The sequence below is a fragment of the Grammomys surdaster genome, unplaced genomic scaffold (genome assembly GCF_004785775.1).
Source record: "Grammomys surdaster isolate TR1022 unplaced genomic scaffold, NIH_TR_1.0 173, whole genome shotgun sequence".
NCBI lineage: Eukaryota > Metazoa > Chordata > Mammalia > Rodentia > Muridae > Grammomys > Grammomys surdaster.
The window spans coordinates 672357-694435 of record NW_021604621.1 but is presented as its reverse complement, the minus strand read 5'-3'; the positions used below and the strand labels follow the sequence as shown (position 1 = coordinate 694435).

At 36.9% G+C, this 22079-nt stretch overlaps 1 protein-coding gene across 1 annotated transcript in view; it reads left to right on the top strand.

Moving 5' to 3' along the window:
- Nup62cl (nucleoporin 62 C-terminal like) overlaps nt 1-22079 on the top strand; it is a 53396-nt gene that overhangs the window by 30245 nt on the left and 1072 nt on the right. The window contains exons 4-8 of the mRNA XM_028767514.1: nt 1374-1527; nt 1770-1819; nt 1965-2099; nt 4411-4522; nt 7847-7913. Of these exons, the coding sequence (XP_028623347.1) occupies nt 1374-1527; nt 1770-1819; nt 1965-2099; nt 4411-4522; nt 7847-7913 (518 nt within the window). The remainder of the gene's footprint in view (nt 1-1373; nt 1528-1769; nt 1820-1964; nt 2100-4410; nt 4523-7846; nt 7914-22079) is intronic.

The following is a 22079-nucleotide window of genomic DNA, read 5'->3' as shown; positions in this document are numbered from 1 at the left end:
TGTTTGTGTCCTATTTATGTCTTCTTCATTTTCATTAGCTTTCATTTCATTCATTTCATTTCATTCAACATTTCATTTGTTGAAATGTAGTATGAAGAATGGGTGTGCTTTTATGTTTCACTTCCCACTGGATCTTACCCCAAGTACCCCAGCAAAAATGGGACCCTGAGTCATACTGCGTCAATGCACACAAGTGGTGTAGAAGTTCAACTCTGAGCTCTGCTGACTCATTCCCCATGAAAGTGGGACAATGTATCACACCAAGTCACTAGCTCTTGTAGGAATGTAAGCCCAGCACTCAGATGGGGCCAGGAGCACCAGAGGAGGAGACAAGTGATGAGCTAACTCAGTACTTAGTTGATATAGGGGTAGGCAAAAATTCAACTAGTTGGACCATGCTGACAGAGGATGCAGAATACCAACTACTTTACCTTTATGCTACTTGTTTGGCCTCATGGATACTCGATTGATATGGTGGCTTGGCCCTCTACTGGGCCTTGCTGACACAAGGCTCATGGAAGAAGGAGGATAGTCCTTCTTTGATTGGTCTCCACTTTTGGTTTTGCCCATCAGTGAGCAGGTTAAACTCCCCACCAAGTCTTAATTGACTTCCAGAATGGAGGAAATGGGAGTCCTTACCAGTCTGAATTTGTCTTAGGGTGTTCAGTCTTTAGCGGTTAGATTCTTTATTGGCTCCCTGTGATACCAGAGCAAATGGAGAGGCCTACCAATTAATCCTGACTTACCCACTCTTGTTAAATCTTGCTGCTTCTGAGAGAGGATTTCGCTTTACCCTAGCATTATCTGTTCCCATTAGTACCTCAGTAGGAAATTAGAATGCTACATGCTTCTGCCAGGAAAGTATTAGTCTATTACTTCCCCATTGAGCTCCACTGATACGACCCCTGCTAGAGTCAAGAGTTTGACCTAGTTGCCCTGATCACAGGATATGGAAGATCAGCTTTTAATACAATCAGCAGGGGAGTTGGAGTTCTGCAAGGTCCCTTGTGGGTAAGGGATGCCTGTCTTTTGTGAATAACACTCAGAAGCACACTTTGACTTAGATGAGTGATTTCTCCAGCATGCTCTACTGACATAGAGCAGAAGCAGACTGTGACCCTGGCTTAGCTGTTTACATTTAGATTTAGTAGACGTCTTTAAGAAGTATTCATTTGCTCTAGTTCCTTAGAATACTTTTCAGAGAATTTCAACTGAATGTTTTAAAATTATCTTTACATGCTGTGATTTTGCTGGAGAGCAGATTGGAGAATCTCCCCACAGGCTTTTCTCCCCTAGTCTTCCTGTATTGTTTGTTTTAAAATATGATTGTACTTTAATAAATATGGTCATATTTTTACTTTTTTTTTTTTTAGCTCAATCGTAACTCCTGTGATGACATATGGTCCTCTGGATAGCATGGCGGACCAGTGGAACTATCACCAGCTACAAGAACAACAAAAACAATATTTTTATCAGGCCAACCAATTCAATCTTTGGAACCGTGCACTGATTGAATCTGGTAATGAGGTAAGAAGATATTAATCTCCCTGTATTGTACAAGAACTTCCAGATAAGCACATGAGAATAGACTTTTGTGATTAATTTCCTATTGATGAGTACCTTAAAAACATTTTCCTGAATTAATATACTCTCTGAATTAGGAAGTAAGTGTTTGGTAGTTGAGCGATGTTTGAGAAAATGTATACTGTTCAAAAATGTTTGAGAAAATTTGAATATCAACATAACTTTGTTCCTATTTCTCTTTAAAGATTGCTCTTCTGCACAATGAAATGGAAAGAGTGAAAATGGATCAGAGCAGGTAAGAAGGAAGACCCTTGATATATCTTTGGTTGAAAAACTCAAGATACTTTTGTTCTGTCTTTTTTCCCCTTGCTGTTTATTGGCATTTAATTTGTTACCCCAAATTGCTTGCATTAGCCCTTCTATTGGCTTGTTTTATTCAGGTTGGAACAAGAATTGGATGTTATCCTGTTACAGCAGAAGGAACTGGAACATATGTTGACTCCTATAGAGGAGATTTTGAAGGAGCAGAATGGTCCTCTTAATATGATGTGTGTGAATAAGGAGTATGAGATGATGTAAGTTAACTACATAAAGATTGAGGAGTTGGGCAGAAGGAGGGAGAAATTGAATCACAAAGCAGAAAATAAAAATTGGTAGAAAAGGGCAACTTCTAGTTGGTATTGATCAGCTGGTTTGACTGTACCATGTTGATCTTTAACGGATGCTTGCAAATGAAGAAATCAGTCTGGCAGCTTTGTTTTATAGTGTTTCATTCACTATTATTCATCTCAAGCCCATGGTTGTCTACTATAAGGTTTTTTATATTTGTCAAATGTATTCTTAAAGTGGAAATACAAAGCTTACTTGTGACGTCATAGTATTATGGAATATTTCTGGCCTCATACTGACTGGCACATCTAAACCTAATATTCATACAGTGGTTTTAGTTGTATATTATTCGATTTTTCAAAGGTAGACTGGTGATTTGAGGATGAACTATGGCTTTCAAAAAATGGAGTGTTTTTTTTTTTTGGTCAGGGTTTCAGGCTAGGTACGTTTTATTTGTGTACTGTTCAGTTTTTACTTTGTGTCTGTTCGCTGTCAGGGTTCCCATGGTAACTCTGTCCCTGGACCTGTGATTTGATAATCAGGCCACTTTAGAAAGCATTAAGAGACGTTGTGTGAACATACTACATAATCAAAATTGCGACTAACTTGGGCTCACTTTGTCAATGGCTTGTTAGTGAATTGAGATGGGGCTTTTATGTTTTGGATTTTTTTTTCTTGGTTTTTAAGACAGGTTCTTAGCAGTTTTGCCCAGGCTTATGTCAAACGCCTGGGTTAAAGTGATTCTGTCACCTTATCATTGTGAGTAGCAGGAGCTGCAGGCACACATCACAGTGCCCAGCTGAGCTTTTGCAAGTGCTCTGGTGGACTTATTTGTTATAAGGCCTGCAGTTGACGTTTTTGTAGGAATTTTAAATGTGGATAAGTATGGCTAATCTATACTGACCTCCATTTTATTTCTAGTCCTGTTGCTGTGTGTGTTTTCTTTCTCTTGCCTTTTTTTCACTTCTTTCTTTGCTCTGTTCTTTGGCACTGTTTCTGTGAACCGCATGCTGTGTGGGCACGTGCGTGCATGCATGTGTGTGTGCGCACGCAAGCGCACAAACACACATACAGTGTTTCCTTGTTTGAGATAGGGTGTGGCTATGTATCCATGGGTGGCTTGGAACTCCTTATGTAGACTAAGCTGGCCAGGGATTCCCTAAACAGACAAGGCTGTCCTTGAACTCATAGAGATCCACCTGACTCCACCTCTTGAGTACTGGGATTGTAGGTTTGCACCACCACACCTGACACAGAATTATATTTGTATCACCTGTTCTTGGAGAAGGTCTCATCGTGCACAAACTATGTAACAGCCAAGGCTGGCCTGAAAAGCTTGAGCCTCCTATCTATACTTTACAAGTGCTCTGACTACAGGAATGTACCACCATGGTCAACTTTATTCTATAGTTTTTGTTTAGTTTTGTTTTTAAAACATATTTTTAGAATATCTTAACTGTAGATTGGGGAAGAAAACCTTAGAAACATGAAATCCTTTCCAATTGCTCTTTTGTACTCTACTGAAATTTATATTGCAATAATACGTTCACCAGAACTTTCAACAGTTTAGGCAACGAATTACATAGAAGTGATTTGGCACAGAAAGCAATGGAGAGTTACCAAGGAATCTAAATGAGTCTTTTAATTTTATAGATAATAAGGTTGAGAAATCTTCTCTTTGCTTTCAATTCTTGTAAACATGTCAATAGACCAGACTAATGAAGCAAGTAAGCAACCTTTCTCTATCACTCCCCCGTTTCTGCTCTGTCTGTCTCAGACAGTTTGCGTAGAATATTTGAGATTTTAGGCCACTGATCAGTTTGTAACTAAACTTAGATGGATCTACCTTTTATTGTTGTGAAGCTCCTTCCTCAAAATATCCATTGTTACTTGCTATAGTATATCATGTAAGTTTTTACTGTGAAATTTTATGGATTCTCAATCATTGAAGAAATCTCAACATTTACTGACTATTGCTAAACAATGGTCTTCTATCTGTCTAGATGTCCTGTGCATATATTTTGGTTCCACCAAAGGGTTCCTTTGCTGTAACACTCATCAGAAATTTAGCCAGAGGCTAAAAGCCTTTGCCTTTGCTGTCTTTGGTTATGGCAGTAATATTGAATCTGTGAGACCGTATGTCCTTGATCATAACTGGAAACTAATGTGAATGTAGGGGAGTCAAGACAGATCTAGTTGACAATTACATCCCTATATGTCAATGACAGTAGACATGAGAAAACATTTCTTGTTACTCTCTTTTACTTCTCTTTGCAGTTACAGATTGGCAGAAATTATAGATGCTGAGCTGAAAAGGATGTCTCAAGATCTCAGGGACATCATTGTTTACCTGAATTCACTGGCGCATCCTGCTGATGCTACTGAACCGGTATGGTCCCTGCTCTTTTGATTTAGACAGCCAAGATTTCATAGGAAATTAGCCCTCTGTGAGTCTTTTAATTAGTCACATTCTCCTGTTCTCCAGAGTACTCCTTATCTGCTTCTTAGGCATGATTAGTGGGACAGTAAATATTTAGTAAATATTTACAGTTGTGAGGTTTTTGTGGTTATTCCCAGGAGGGTAAAATAAATGACTCTCAATGTTATTCAGGATTTACTTTCTGCATAATTAAACGGATCCTGGTACTTTTTTTCACTTACTAGTTAATTTTTCATACCATACAATTATTTACATACTCTTATAAATATGAACAGATACCTCTAGGTCTGTTAGACATATTTTAGGCACTCTTTAAAATATAGTGACTTAACTATTAAGACAACATTTTCCCATAGAAAATTTCTTTTTACATGTCATTATGTTTCTAACTGCTTCACAGTGTCCTATCTAGTTCATAAAGCAAATACATTATATTATGGGCGTGTATGGCTGAGGATCCTGTTAGAATTGTGATTCTGTGAATCAATTTGGCAGTAAGAAAGAAGTAGGGGGGTTCTCTTTCAATTTTCTGTACTCCAATTATAGAGAGCGTATTTCCCCTATCTTTCCCTATTGTCTCAGGAGCCTAAATGAAGTCCTCTTTCCCCCACTCCCACTCAATGGGACTAAAGCTAAGAGGAATCTCCCATTGTAGGAGCTTCTATTGTGCTTTTTCTCATTAATTATAAGTAGGAGTGAGGCTAGATCTGGGGAGATGAGAATGAATAACATATACGTAAGTGGCGATTATTCTCAGCAAGCTCTTTGTCCAATTAAATGCAGACAGTTCTTTCTGTGCACACATATTATTGCCAAATTTTTTAATTATGAAAAGACAGCCAGTTATGGTTGAGAAACTATTAGAATTTTGTCACATAATCTCCTTGGGTCTCAACTCCTTCTTTTGTAAAATGTCAAGGATAGAATAAATGATCTGTAAGTCCCTTTCAGCCATAAAACAGTGCTATTCTCTACTTAGCATCATTCTAAAATTGAACAATGACAAATATAAATTAGTCTGGAATTACCAATGCTACCATCTGCCCTGTGTTCACAAAGATGATCACGAGTCGACAAAGTACATTTCTATTAGATTCTGAATGTAATTCCAAGATTCAAAATTGTTTTTTGTTGTGATAGGTTTCTGATGCATAGATAAATATAAGCAGATTTAGACACAGCACAGAACTGATGTCTAGTCCTGGAGTGCTGAATTAATTTGAGAAGTGTTGTCAACAGAGTTAGTAAAAAAAAAAATCTATCTTTGTCATTTTCTCAACTTGGCCCACGATTATTTTGTTTCACTGGTGACTAGGAAACAGTCTTTTATTTTCATTTTTCCTGGGTAGGGATAATGGAGATATTTAGGATGAGTGAGTTAAGGGTAATTACTGTGTGATAGCAGGACAAAGGAAGCAAGAGATCATCCCTCTTTTCAGATAGCATAAATCATTGAACAGAAGAATCACACCTGAATGATAATGTTCCTATGGATAATGTGATGGTCATCACAGTCACGGTACAAAAATAGGAGCTGTGTGTTCCAGCATTTACAGTGCTGGGATTTAATGACCTTTATTACTCTTGGGTTTGTGTGTCTGTCTCGATGAATGGGCGAGACCACATAATACTTATATTTTTGTCAAACATATTATGTCTATTACCCTATTATATTTTTTTTTATAAAATCCATAAAGAAAATGAAAGCATCAGTATTACCAATTAAATCAGTATTACCATCCCCTCCCTTTTATATTGATGTGTTTCTTCTAGTCTTTTTACATTGCTGACACACACACAAAAAAGTTCTTTTATTTAAGCAAAATCAGAAACATAAATATATTGATTTTTACCTTCTGTTTTCATGGTCCTTTCTGAAAATTTTAGTCATTCTTTGACAATGTGAGTTTTAATGCTGCCAAGATATTTCACTGAAGATGAATTTCATGATATATTTAACATTTTTATTGATAGAGATTATTATTTCCAAATTTGAGGCTAATATGGCCTTGTAATGACCAATTATATTTAAAGTTGAGTAGGCTCCTGGAAGTAGAATATACTGTGTAAAATGCTATAAATATTTTAAAACTATTGACAGATGACATAAAAATTTTACATTTGGAAATTTGGACCTATTTACATTACTGTTTAATGTATATTAACATGCGGATTTTTTCCTACTTGCAAATTGAGTGTTATGCTTCAATGGTGTAATTTTAAATGTTCTAAAATCTAGAACTCTTTCAAGGAAGAAATGATGCAAAAATGGTAAAGTCCACACCCATGAAGTGAGTCATAGTCAAAAAATATGGGCGTAGCTGGACTTGGGTGTCGCTCAGTGGTCAGAGTAGTACACAAGAAACAAACAAATGATCAAACAAACAAATCAACATACACACAAAACTGCAGTTATGGTTCAAATATTATATAACATCACCTTCAGGCTATATGTACAAGGTATTTATGACAAATTCCATGTTTAAGCCTGCTTTTCATATCTGGGATATTTCATCACATATAATGCAGTGTTCCAAATTTTGAAAAGAAAATCTGAAACAATTCTATTCCAAGGATTTTGAGTAAGGAATAATCAACCTATACTTGACTATTGAATTTTTTTTTTTTTGTTTTTTTCGAGACAGGGTTTCTCTGTGTAGCCCTGGCTGTCCTGGAACTCACTCTGTAGACCAGGCTGGCCTCGAACTCAGAAATCCGCCTGCCTCTGCCTCCCAAGTGCTGGGATTAAAGGTGTGTGCCACCACTGCCCAGCTGAATGTTATTATTTTTAAAATAAGGAATTTGAGGGGCCATGCATATTACTACATCATTCAGGAGGCTGAGGAAGGGCCTGGGCTACATGATTAAGTTCCATGCCAGTCTGTACTACATAACAAGCCAGTGTTCCCCCTAAATATGCAGATTTGATTGACAAATTTGATGTTATACATTTTAAATGGATTCATTAATTTGTTTTCTTTTGAAACATTTCTTAATGTCCTTTATTTTTATATTGTACTTGTCGGGTTTTTATGGATTTGTAGGAATCGAATTCTTGACAGTTACCAAATGAGTAGATTGAACTAATGCATAAAAGTAATTAGTATATAAGTATGAAATGACAAAGCGCCATTAATGTGTAGTTCACTGTCAGTGCACCACTTACCAGAACAAAATTAAATGTTGCTTCCTACTTTCAATTTCCTCTGTTGTTTTTTGTTTGTTTACTACATTACAATAATCATAATCTAAAAGTCTTTGGTGTATTTTCAGCTGGAGCAGATCTACAAGATTCTGAATGCTCATATGGAGTCTCTGCAGTGGATTAGTCATAACTCAGGTAGGAGTTTGCTTTATACATAGTGTTGTAGGTATGAAAATGTATAACACATTGTGCTTTCAGTGATCACACTGACTTAAGCTCTTGGCCCATATGAGTTCTGAGGAGATACAATTTAACTAGAAATTAATGAAAACGGAACGGGTACTGGTATGGTATTGACAGTATCAATGAAGCAGGACTTTTAAATTTATCTTTTATATACAGTTTTGACCTTGGTAAAACATGCATGTGTTATATAATCAGAATTGAACCCAAAATGGAAAGACAAATACTGAAGCCCTCCTTAGCCCAAATCAGGACAATTTATAGCATACTAACTCAGTGCAGATAACCATTGAATGGAACATTCTTTTTTGAATGTTTCATGTTGGAGGGTATGCATATATATGTTCATGTATGTTTAGGTCCCATGTGTGCATGCTTGTAGAAACTGGGCAAGTTAAAGTTGGATATCTTCCTCTGTGCCTCTCTGCTTTATTTTTTGACAGTCTCTGAGCCTGGAGCTCATTGATCTTGTGATACTAGCAGCAAGCAATTTAACAGCTGAGCTGTCTCCAACATCCCAGAGCATAGTGATCTTGGTAGTGGATTCTTATTAGGTGAAAAAAATTAAAAATAAAAATGGGTAAACTTTCTTAATGCTTTTAGTATTAGCTTAAGGATTATAAAACAAATATCATGACCACTTTATAGATATAGCAAAATAAACCAAATGTATACACATTAATGTCAGTAGAAATTTGGATTTGTATTGAGAAATAAGATACAAGTCATTTTTCTTATATTTTCAGACAAATTTAAAATTCAAATAATTAGAAATGAACTTGGATTTCTTTGCTATATGCATGCAACGGGCTTAGAAGCACTGACAGTTAGATAAATGAACATATCTAGCACTAAGATCTTGGTTTCTATAGATAATTCCCATTAAAAGAAAGTGATTCTTCTTGGAGGTCTTTAATCTCAGGACTGAGGGAGGGAAATACATGGAGACTTGGGATGTGCAAGCAAGCAAACATTATCCTAAAACTAATAATGTTATAACAGAATATAATTATAGGCATAATGTTATTGTGCACTGTGTAAAGATTATCCCCGGATTATTCAAATGCTGATTTCTGTGCCCCCATATCTGGTTGCAAAACATTACTCCCCAAGTATTCCCTGATTGGTCAATAAAGAAGCTGATCAGCCAATGACTGACCAGAGGAAAGAATAGGGCTGGACTTCCTCTTAGACATGGGGACAGAAGGAGGAAAGGAAGGAAGTGAGGATTTGTCCTGGGGAGAGAGTCCAGAAGAGACCATGGAAAAACACCTGGAACAGGGAAACCCATAAAATGCCAAGTATCTTGGAGATTTTGACTGGGAGATAGCCAGATAAGCATAGAGGATTAAAATAGAGTAATACTGCTTAGTTGTTGTTCCTTAAAGCTGTAAAATAAATACGATAGTCCAGTCTCAAATTATTTGAGAGCTTAGCTGGGTTAAGAGAGAAATGACGACACACTTATAAAAAGCCACTAACACATAAGATTACTGCTTGGAACTAGCACTACTATGTTAGGATGCTTTCAACATAAAATAATAGCAATAGAGTATAATACTTTAAAGGCAAAACCTCATGAAGTCACAAATATACCTTTTAAAAGAAAATTAAGAAATGTAAGGGGGCAAATATTAGAAGAATTTTGCCAACAAATAATTATAGAAAGTGATAGAATTAGGAAACTATAGAAATTTTCCATGGAATATGTTTAAGTTCATCTTTATTCTGAATACCCTGCCATGTTTATAAATTCTTTCAACTGATAGTCATTTCTTGGCAGAAAAATATTCTAGCAGAAAATGAACCAAATAAAGACGGCAGGTTATTATGTTGACTTTCTAAAAAAAAAAATAGTCTTATTGAGATACAATTTACATACCATGAAATTCAGCATTTTAGTTGACTAAGTCAATGGAGAAATCATGATTACATTTGTGTTCTATAATAGCTGATTCAGGCAAGGATCATCAATAAATGGTAAAATTATAAAGTTTAAGATCATTGAGGAATAAGATATTTATATACTCCTAAAATTTATCACGCCCTGTATTGATTAATAACACACACACACACATACACACAATTGATGTCAACTTATTACCTCGTTTTAGCGTACACTTAGTCTCTTGGAGCCTATATTTTCATTCTCAAAAACAAAAGATAGATAATACGTACCCTTAATATTTTAGAAGATTAAAAGCAGCAATGTGTAGCTTCCTTTGAATAGTGCCTAATCCATAGTTGGTAGTCAGTAAATGATAGTGGGCAGAACTAGTTACTGGTTGTTAAAATTTGTGCTGTTTGTGTATGGAGGTGGGGATAAGAAAGGTCATGGGGTTCAAAGGTAGCTATTAAACTGGATCTAAAGAAGTTAGTTCCAGGTAGGTTCTCATTAAATACCATTTTCATTGAGAAGTTGATAGAGTAGCTAAGAAGTAAGGAAATGTTAATAACCATACAATGCCAAGGAATGAGATTATTCAAAGTTTTCCTCTGTGTGACTTATTTTTCTACAGTGAACAGTACTTTTGGGGTGGAGTTGAAGGGGTGTTCCAAGGTAATTTAGGTTACAAAGAAAAATTGCAGTGATTTTTCTCTTGGCGGGGATCCTCTTTGTCATAAATGAAACTGCAAGGCTCCCAGCCAGTGTTTCCTTTATAAAATTAAAGTTGTTAGTGTTGCAAGGGATTTACTTTATATAAATGGAGAAATTGTGGCCCAGAAAGGTTTAATGACTTCTTTAAAACACACAGCTAAGACCAATCAGAAGAACTGGGATCAGGATCCAGATTTCCTTATGCGAAAAACAGTATTTTTAATTCTGCTGGTGCACTTTTCAAACACCATAGACATTGTTAGATAAAAAAAAACAAATTTTAATCATAATCATGTACAAAATAGTAGAGGACAGGATTGTCGAAATACGATAATATTTTGGATGGGATGTTAATTTTCAGTGTCTGGGTGAAGCTCTCAGTCAGAATAAGACAGTAGAGAGTGATGATTAATGAGAATTCCTTTTTTTTTTTTTTTTTTTTTTTTTTGCTAAAGATTCATTTGAGCTAAGGAGCCAGCGAAATGTTGTAGAGCAGCAGTTCCCAACCTGTGCATTGTGACCCCTTTGGCAAACCTCTGTATTTATATTCTGATTAATAACAGCAGCAAAATTACTTATGAAGTAACATAATTTTATGGTTGGAGGTCACCACAAATGAGGAACTGCATTGAAGGGTCGCAGCATTAGAAGAGTGAGAACCCTTGGTTTAGAGGGTTTCATTTGAGACAGCCTCTGCTGAAGAGTGAGAAAAGCCTGTTAGTTCTTGATAGCACAAGCTTCTCTTTGCCAGCCCCACTCAACAAGCCTTTCCTTTTCATATCTGGAAATGAGGTGATCAAAGAAGGCAGCATGGCGGGGTTTAATTATGTTGTCTAGGAGGTTTTTTTTTTCTTTTTGTTTTATTTTCCTTTTTAATAGTTAATTGGATCGTGCCTGTTGAAACAGTCTGTGGACTGAAAGTTTAAGATTAAATTAGTCCATTTTTTCGCCTTCAGAGAACAGTTATAGAAAAATGAATGAGTGTGTTCTTCTGGCAATGCAAATATTATGTTTTACTAAAAAGAAATCATTAACTCATATAAAAATCAAATCTTTATTTTAAAGTGTTTCCGGGAAATGTTTTTGTGACTTAATATCTGTAATATTGGCACAGAAATTTTCCATCATAAAACATGGCAGCTGTTACATGAAAAAGATCATATATTTAACTGAAAAATCATTTCTTTAAAAGTGATTTTGATGAATATTATTAACTGAGAAAGCTAAAATGAAAAGACTATACATACTGTGTGATTCCAAATATATGACACTCTGAAAAAGGCAAAACTGTAAAGATAGTAAAAAAAAAAAAAGATCTGTAGTGGGTGTGTTGATGAATAGGCAGTTACAGAGCTGTAAAAATATTTTCTGTGGTACTTTAATGATGGATACCTATCATTATACCTTTGCTAAAACCTGTAGGATGAACAGTGCTGCTCATGAACCTCAGGGTAAAGGAGAGACCTTGGGTAGTAATGGTAGTTTATCAGTGATAATGAATACACTGCTCTGGTGTGGGATGTTAGTAACTAGGGAGGCTTGTGAGGGTAGAACTTTTGAATATACTGAGTATATGGGAACTCTCTTTATCTGGGCAATATTTTCCATGAATTTAAAGTTACTCCCAAGAGGCCATTGTATTTCAAAAGAAAAATAAATGAAATAAATATAGATGAACTGGAAATTGAACATCACATACACTTTAAGTATGTTAACCCAGTACATTCTTTGTCCAGTGAACCTTTCAATATCCACAAAAGTGTGGCAAGCCAGGCTCCTTTAGATCTCTAACTCCTACAACAGTCCATAGGGATAGGGCAGAAATAAAAGGGGATCAGAGCCCATCAAATTAAGGAGTGTCTGAACACATGCAGGGTTTCACATGTGATCCTTATTTACTGTTAGACATTATCTGGTGGAGGTTTTTTTCAGCCGAGAAGTATTATTGAGAGTGAATGGTAGCCACAGACGCAAATCCATGCTCCCTCTCTTGCCTTCCTTTTTATTTAAAACTGTGCAACATTGTTTCAAGGTTGGCTTGATGATAGGGCTGCAGTCCCACATCTGCCTTCTGAGTTGGCAGCCGCTGAAGCTGCAACTCTAGCTCTTCTGGGACCACTTATGACAGAACTGGCAATCCGTCTGAGGTCACTTATTTGTTTGAAGTATGTGGAGCTGCTTCTGGCAGAGGAGGGAGGAGGGATAAGGGATCCATGTTTCCTGTTGCATCATAAACCACCAAATCATCGCCATGGCCATTCGTAATCACCAACTAGTACAATAATAAAGGACATGCCATGAGAAACCTTTTCTTATTTGAATCTTTAGTATTATCGTGGCATTTGGCTTCTTTCATGAGGTGCCCCCAAGGTTCTAAGACTAAAGCTATTTTATCTGTAATCATCACAGGCTCCTAAAGAGTAGAACTGCATAGTTATTCTGTGGATTCTCACATTTATATTGTTATTTAGAGCAGAAAGAGTTACTCCTTAGAGTAATTAAAATGGCCTTGAGGGTTGTTATATTTCCAAAGTATAGTCCCACGTCTGTGACTACCTTACTTTCTATACTAAATATTCTTAGTCATCAACTCTAACTAGCTAACTCTTGCATAAAATGCTTTTAGGGTCATCTTAGAATAGCTGTTTTGCATAATGTGTTATAATTATGCTTTAGTTTTGCCCAATATTAATAGTTATTACTTGAGGTGACAGTTTGAAATTAATTTTTTTTTTAGTGTTAGATGTTTTTAAAGCAGTTTTGATTCAGCCAATAAGTGGTTTTAAAAATATTATTAACCAGCCATGGTGGTGTATACCTTAAATACCATCCGTTGGGAGGCAGCAGTAGGTGGATCTCTTATGAGTTCTAGAATGGCCCTGATCTGTGAGTACCAGGTCAAGCAAGTCTAATAGTGACACCTTGTTTCATATAAACATTGTTTATTAAAGCTAGATATAGTGGTGCAAACACATAATCCAAGCACCTTGCCAAGGGTGGAGGGTAAAAACAGAAGAATCAGAGTTCAAGGTCATCTTTCAGCACTCAGTGAGTAGTTTAAGGCTAGCGTGTGTTGTAGTAGACCTTGTGTCAAAGTGAACAAACAGGAAAAACAGGATATTTTGTTAGTCATTTCAGCCCTCTACTCTGAAGAGCATCCAGTGCTGAAGTGCCAAAAGATTGAGTCCTCTTCTTTCGTCTTCTAGACTAGGCTCTGATTCAGATTCACTGAATGAGGCTGTTCCTTTTGCCTCTGCCTTTCCTTACATTCTTTGGGTAATCTTGGTAACATAGATGCATTGGTAAGATCATCTGTTATGTTCTGGAATTGAACATTCCACTCCAGACACTTGAGAATTGAATGACTTCTGCTGGCTCTGTGACAGCAGCACAAAGCCACCTAAGTGGACTTTGCTCATGTAGAACGTGTATTTTAAACTGCACAGGGACACTTAAGTCTTCCCATTGCAGTTAACTGAGCAATATTTTGTGTCTTTCCACTATTTAAATGATCCACTAGATCATCTCTGCTATTCTTTACAGACAAAACAGATGTTTTCCCTTAATTCCAAAGAATGTCCTGTACTTTAGATTAGGGGACTAACATTAGAATTAAGCAAATCTTCAGTTCCTGTTAAGAAATAGTGTATGGTGGTTAACATTCTCCGAGTTGAATTCTCAGAATTCTTTTTTCTGTATGTAAATCCAGATTTGACATACCCTCAATACACCTGCAAAATTAGATTTCTCACTAATCCTACTTATGTACATTTTGTGCCCAAGTGAATTTCCTCAAGCTGGAGAGCTTCCCCACATGAATTATATGCAACATAATTTAAATCACTCACAAATACCAGAATTTATATTGTTTGTGAGAAAGATGTTTTTTTTCTCCAAAGCAGTTTTCCTCCTGCTAGTGACTGAATACATACGTGCATGCATGCATATATACATACATACATACATACATACATGCATACATACACTGGAACCTCATGATAATACTGTTTTGGGGCCCATACGCAATAGACAACTCAAACATGAATTAACCTGATGGCTTTATTTTGAAGTTAAGCCTCCCATATAGTATGCAGATAGACAGTCCTCATATTAAGCAAACCAGTGCTTGAAGGAACAATACCATTATGGTGCCAGTTATAGCTCAGCACAGTGCTTATGTCACTTTAATTTTATTTTTGAGACAGGGTCTCACTTTGTAGGTCAGGCTGCCTTTGAGTTCATGGTGCTGCTCCTGTCTCAGCCTCTTAAGTGCTGGGGCTACAAGTCTGCTACCATGCTTAGCTCAGTGCTTGCTTTAGCTGTTTTTAAATTACTATTATTAATTTGGAGGGTCTCTGTATAATCCATGGTGACTGTGAAATTCAAAGGACAACTTGTGGGAGGAAGTCAGGTCTCTCTGGGAATCTAAATTATGTCATTAGTCTTGGTGGCAAGTTCTTTGTATCTGCCAAGCCATCTTGCGGGCCCAGCATTTAGTTTATTTTAATTAATATGTATCCATTATACATATCAATGGAGTTCAGTGTGATATTTCAATATATGCATGGATCATACACTGTTTATTCAAAAATTTCACAGCACTTGACAAGCAGGTACATTAAGAGGAAAAGCACCATTAGAGAGGAGTCAGTTCTACAGACCCAACTATGAATTCTCATAAGCTTTGGCTTCTGAGAAGTTATTTAAACCTTCCTACATTTTTTATTTACCGTGACAGAATATTATGAGACTCGAAATAGCATCCACAAGCGTTGGGGCCTCAGGTACAGGGGCTGGGAAATGAGTCAGTGGGGATGAGTGCTTGCCCTGCAGTCATGAGGTCCTGAGTTCAAGTCTCGGGTACTGATACAAAGATCTGGGTTCTGCCTGTAAACACAGTGCTGGAGAGGTGAGGGACAAAGATTACTGGGACTTGCTGGCTGCTAGCCCGGCTCATGATTAAGTAAAAGATCCTGTCTCCGTGGAATAAGGCAAAGAATGATACACAGACACTTGATGTCCTCTGCACGCATACATGCACACACTCGTGCACGTATACCACATATGTGGACACTGCACACGGCACTGTGCATACACACACACGCATAACACACATGAACAAAAATAAAAACCAAAGTGCTATGTGATTAGCTATTGTGATTTTAGATGTTATTTAGATGTTGAACAAAACACCTATGTGTCACGGCTCCATGTTAGTCTGTAGCAGGCATAAATGGTGGCCATGCTATCTCTGCCTTCAACAAGTACGAAGGAAGGAGATAAGGTGTGATAAAGAAAGAAAAGCAGGGTGGGCAAAATGATGCAACAGGGTTGTTGCTGCTGCTGCTGTTTTAGTTTTCTGAGAGAGCATATTTGAAGTGAGACTTCTATAATGAGTAATATCTTGATAGTTTTGATAACTGATCAAGTGAGGACCACATAAAGATGTAAAGATAATTCTCCCGCTTGGGCTAATCACCGCCCCCCCTCCCCGGCTGCAATAATTCAGGACCCCCTTTGCCATTTGCTCGTCTTTCTTTTTTTAATCCCTCTTTGAACTGTATTTTTCCATCAATTGTCTGTGAAGAGCAGTGCTCCACCAAGCATAGTGTCTTCTCATCACTTTAATATAGCAATGAGACCAGATACATTCTCATGGGGCTGGGGGTTGGGGGGAGTTGCACTTCTAGAAATACTTCTTATATCCAGAAGTCTATACCAAGAACAGAAGTAGAGTCGGCTGTTACTTGAATTTTAGTAAACTGAATGTCTTAAAAGTAGCTATGACTAGTCAGAGGATAATGTCATATCCTCTCTCCCCCTCCCCCCTTTTCTATTCACTTTCCTTGTCTACGTTACAAGGAAAGATTATATTAAAGTGCTAAAATGTCAAAGTTGTTGTCAGAAGCAACCTAATCTCATCTATAGGGTGTGTTCTGCAATAGCTAAAACCTTCACATGTGGCATACCGAGGGAGGCTAAAGTAGGAGAGCCACGAGTATGAAGCTAGCCTGAGCTTCTGAGCGAGCTCCCCAGGCCAGCTTCAATTATAGAGAAAAAAAAAAAAAACCTGTTTGAACAAAATAGCTTACGCAGATGTGTTGGGCTTTTTGTTACTGAAATTGGTTTGAGGTCAACTCAGATTCACAGTTGTAAGAAATAATATAGAAACCCTACTTATTATTACCTTATTTTTCTTATTACCTTATTTTCCTTATTATCTTATTTTTCTCAGCTATGACATCTTACAACAGTGTAGTTATAATAATACCATAATCAGGATACTGACATTTGACCCAGCCCGTCACAGATTTTGATGATAGGCAATTTGTCAGTGTTTGGTTTTGCTTTTATTATCTGTATCCCAAAGATTTTTCTCTCATTTTTTTTTCTAAAAGTTTTATCTTTCTATACTTTATATTTTAAGATTGTGATGCATTTTGGTTTTGTTTTGTATAATAAGTTTAGATCAATGGCTTTTTGTTTTTTGATTTTTGCCTGCACTCATTCAGTTGATCCAGTACTATTGAAAAAGCAATACTTGGTCAAATGAGTTTAGTTTTCTTTTGTTATTATGTTTGTTTGTTTATATTGTGTGTGTGTTCACACACAAACACCACAACACACATGTCAAAGTCAGAAAACAACATGCAGGAGTCAGTTCTCTCTTATCTGCGGAGTCATCTTGGAGTCTAAATTTCTTTCTTCTGACACCGTAACCCAAGTTGATCTTTAACTCAAAGCAATCCTCCTGCTCCAGCCTCCTTAAACCTGGGATTGCTGGTTTAATGAACCACCACATTTGGCCCTTGAATTTACCTTCATGCCTTATGAAAAATCAGTTTGGGGTAAGCTTAAATATCTTATCCTGAGGTCTTTATTTTGTGGTTCTTTGTGTCTTTCCCCTTAAATATCACACCGCCCTAAGTTAATTTATTGCTTTCATTTCTGATCATATATGCAAAACGTTCAGTCTTTCATCATAAGATAGTAACATGAGCTGTAGGGTTTTGATAGGTGCTCTTTATCAAGCTTATGTAATTCTCCTCTACTCCTACCTAATTAGCTGATTTTGTTTTAAATCAGAAGCATATACTGGAGTTTATCAAATGCTTTTTCGATATCAATTGTTACAAGACTTTTTTATTTACTTTATGTAGTGACTTATCGTTATTTTTTAAATACAGAGTCAGCCATACATAAGTGGAATAAAAATCAACCTTTTTAGAAACTATTTTTCTAATACTCTGTTACAAGCTTTTAAATATGTAAGATATTTTGGGTGTTCTGCAGATTTCTTGGTCTGCAGTTTTCTCTTGCTATTGTACTGTCTTTGCCTGGTTTTGGTATCGACACTGTCTTCTATTTAGGATCTGTGGGAAAATGATATTATTAATTCTTCTTTGAATGTTTGATAGCTCTTCAGTGAAACTGTTTTGGCCTGGGTATTTTCGTAGGGAGAAAGTTTCATTTGTTGCTAAAACTATTTGTTGCACAAACTATTCCGATTGTGTATTTTTACCTTGGTTACATTTTAAAAGCTTCCGGTTTCTCAAAGAATTGGTAACTTTCTGTTAAGCTGTTAAGTTGTAAGTACAAAGTAGCTTTGTAGTTTTGCAGTGGTATGTCCTGTTTCTTTTGTGATCCTGGTGATTTGTGGGGTTTGTGCTTAAATTTCTCCCTCTTGCCTGAAGTTTATTAATTTTATTGACTTTTTTTTTCTCTCAAAGAATTAGCTTTTTAGCTCATTGATTTTTCTCTATGGTGATTCTGTTTGCAGTTCTCCTGCTTTTAGGTCTTGTCTTTATTACTTCCCCCCGTGCCTGCTTTGTGTTGACTTTGTCCTTTTTCTATTTTTCTAAGGTAGGCACTTAGAATATTGACTTGAAACCTCTCCTTGATTCGAATGGTATTTCTTTTAACCAGCAGTACATTTGACCCTAGTTGTCATCTCCAGCCATAATTTCACAAATGGTTATTTTTTATTTTCACTGCCAAAACACTGCATTAAGAAATCTTCACACAGATATGCCGGAGGCACCTCAAATTAAATTAATTTTGTCAAAAACTATTTACTTCTTAGTCTTCCTATGTTAAGTCTCTCTACCAACTTGCAACGCACAAATTTCATAAATTTCACTTCGATCATTATGACTTTAATTATGATCATGCCGGTGCTGTTCACAGCCTAGCACACTCTATTTTCCTTCTTTTTACAAGTTCTTGTTTGCTTTTGAATTTTATTTTATTTTTTGCTTCATTTTCTGTATACTTATCAGTAAAGTCTTTACCTGAATCACTACTTTTCATTTAAATTATCTAGTTCAGCTTCCAAGACTTGTCTCTTCCATCGTCTTGTAATCTCTTCTGTACTGTTTGTTTTCTGTGCTGTTTATTTGGTTGTTGTTGTTGGTGGTGGTTCCTGGGATTGCGACTAGAAACTATGCATGCTAAGCAGATGCTCTACCACTGAACTATACCTTCAGCCCTCCGCTAGTATACCTTCTGAAATTGTTGCTGACTTGACTTCAAGTAAGTCCCCCTTTCAGGACTGTTATCAGCATTTCTGTGGCTCTTATTTCCGATCCCTTGATTCATTCCCTGGGTTCCAGTATAGAACATATTCCCCCAGCTTCCAGAGAGAGAGTTCACAGCATGTAAATATTTTGATATTGTGCATCTGAAAAGATACGCATCCCACCAGTTCACTTGTTTAATAATATTAGGTATTGAATGATAGCTTGGAAATCATTTTTCCGGGAACTTTTGAAGAAGCAATTCTGTCGTCTTCCAATTCTGAGGCCCACTGTGATTCTGAACCTTTTCTGAAGTTCTTCATTTTGTTTTTTTTCCCCCATTGAAAATTTTAAGCTCTTTCTCAGAATTCTTAAACTTAGGATGATATGCTTTGATGTGAATCTGTTTCATCTGCTGAGCCTAATATTAATGAGTCAAGAAACTCAGTTCTTTCTGTTTGACACTGTGTTCTTAAATGAGCTTTCTGCTAATTTCTTTGCTTATGTTATCTCTGTTCCACTTTCTGGCAATACACTTAATCTAATGCTTGCTTCCCTGAATTGATCGACATTTTTATTCTTTCCTACTGTCTCTATGGTTTTTGTTAATTTTTCTGGATCTGCACTCCATTTCTTATTCCAAACCTTTGTTGATCTTTACTTTCTGCCATAACCTTTATGTTACAAGAGCTTGCTGTCACATGACAGGCGTACGTGCTCGCAGCTAGTCGCATTCCTCCACGTTCTTTAGATTCAGTGTCATCCCTGAATGGATTAAACTTTTTTAAAAAAAAATATTTTGCCCTTTCTAATTTGTTGCCTTCATCTTTCCATTTTGTTTCAATCTCTCTCAGATTGTTTTTCTCAACTACTCATATACTTAAGAAAGTGACTTGAAACATGTAGCTGGGTTTACTAACTTGCTGTGGGGTAGGTAATATGATTAGATTCCTCTCTTTTCCCGTCACTGAAGGACTTCTAGCCACTATCTTTAGACTTTCTGTCTAGGGGGTCAAAGTCTCTGGAGAAGAATTTTGCAGTTCCTGCCTGTAGATTAGTTAGGCCAGTCCTAAGCCAGCCTTCTCAGAGCCATAGGGCAGGAAGTAGACGCTCCATGCTCCTTTGTGCACACACACTTAAGCTCTTGGAAACTTCTGTTTAATCCTTAGTTTTAGTACAGAATGCCTGTCCTTGACTTGATCTGATATCTCTGATCTAGAGCTTAGCTTGTTCAGTCCTCAAAGGCAAATCTTCTGCAGAGTTTGAATAGGGAGAATTACCCAGAGGTAAGATGCAGAGGAGAGGAAGGGTCAGCTTCTGAGTCATACATCCTGTTTTCTGCTCCACTTTGAACACCATTTGGAATGATCTAGTCCTACCAAGTCCATATTTGGTACAAAACTCATTGGAATTTTTAAAGTGTTTCACGACTCTCTTTGTCCACTTAACATTTTGGTGCTTTACTCTTCTACGTTTTTACAACTATTTTAGAGATGTGTGAGTTTAGTCTGCAGAATCCTTAGTGATCTTCTCCCCCCTCTCTTCTCATCCTACTTCAGTCTGCTTCCACACTACTGTCAGAATGACCCTCATGAAATTATATGTCTCTATCACAGACCCCGTACTCCTGATTCTTCAGTAAGACCTGTTCTTGGCATGATATACAATATACAGTTTTTAACTTCTTCATAGAGATTATGCATTAATTTTTCTGTATTTTGAAAATGTAGCTCTGGTCGGGCAGTGGTGGCACACGCCTTTAATCCCAGCACTTGGGAGGCAGAGGCAGGTGGATTTCTGAGTTCAAGACCAGCCTGGTCTACAGAGTGAGTTCCAGGACAGCCAGGGCTACACAGAGAAACCCTGTCTCGAAACCCTCCCCCCCAAAAAAAAAAATGTAGCTCTGACCTTAGGTTATAATTTAGTTTCAGGTTTAATAGGCAGTTACGGTTTATTTGTCCCCTGACATGTACCTAGGACAGTAATTCAACTTATTGTTATTGTTTCAGAGGCTATGGATGAGTGAGTGAGTGAGTCTCTCTCTCTCTCCTTCTCTCTCTCCCTTTCTCTTTTTCTCCCCCCCCCCCGTGTATGCGTGTGTGTGTCTGTGTATGTATTTAAGGGGAAAGACATAAAGATCCACAAAATAAAGACCTCAGGAACAAAAATTCAAGCTTACCCCAAACTGATTTTTGATCAGGCACAAAAGTAAATTCAAGGGCCAAATGTGGTGGTTCATGTCTGCAATCCCAGGTTGCAGGAGGCTGAAGCAGGAGGATTGCTGTGTTTATGAAAATAGATTGTTGCGATTTCATTACTAAATACATAGTCATTGCCATTGATTATTGAGATAAGTTTGTAGAGCTGTACAAACATCAATAGCATTTTAATATTTGAACATTTCCCTTGCTCCCAAGTTTCCTATTGGTCTACTAGTAGTTACCATCCATTCCTGTTGCAAACAACTCTCAGGAAACCTTGAATCTACTTCTTGTCTTTATAGCTGGCTCACAGTTTGTTTAGTGATAGAATTCTTATTTTTTGTATGTAGAGTGTCTTTTTTAATAATGCAAAAATATAAACGATATATCTCCTTCCAAGTGACTACTACTGAAATTCGACTTCTACTATGATGTATTAACTTAATATATTGAGAGAAACAAATCAGTGATGCTGGTCTTGGGACCAGAATTCTGATGGTACCATGTGCAGTGTTCGCCCTTAATGAATGCAGGGCCTAAAACATTTAAAGTGAGTTAATTCAGAAATAGTCCTGAGAATTCAATTAGAAGACATGACAAACTGTTTATAGTAAGCCTCTCTTAGTAATGCTGACTTGTGTTTCTTGACATTTTATTGATTTTTAAGATTGTTATAAATGTACTCCTTTGCGTTTGGCATGTATCAATCAGCAAATTAGTAAATTGTGCTTCTGTTGACATAGTCTGTAGTCTGAAGTTAATGACTCCGACTGCTCACTTATGCTTCCGTCACATTAAAACG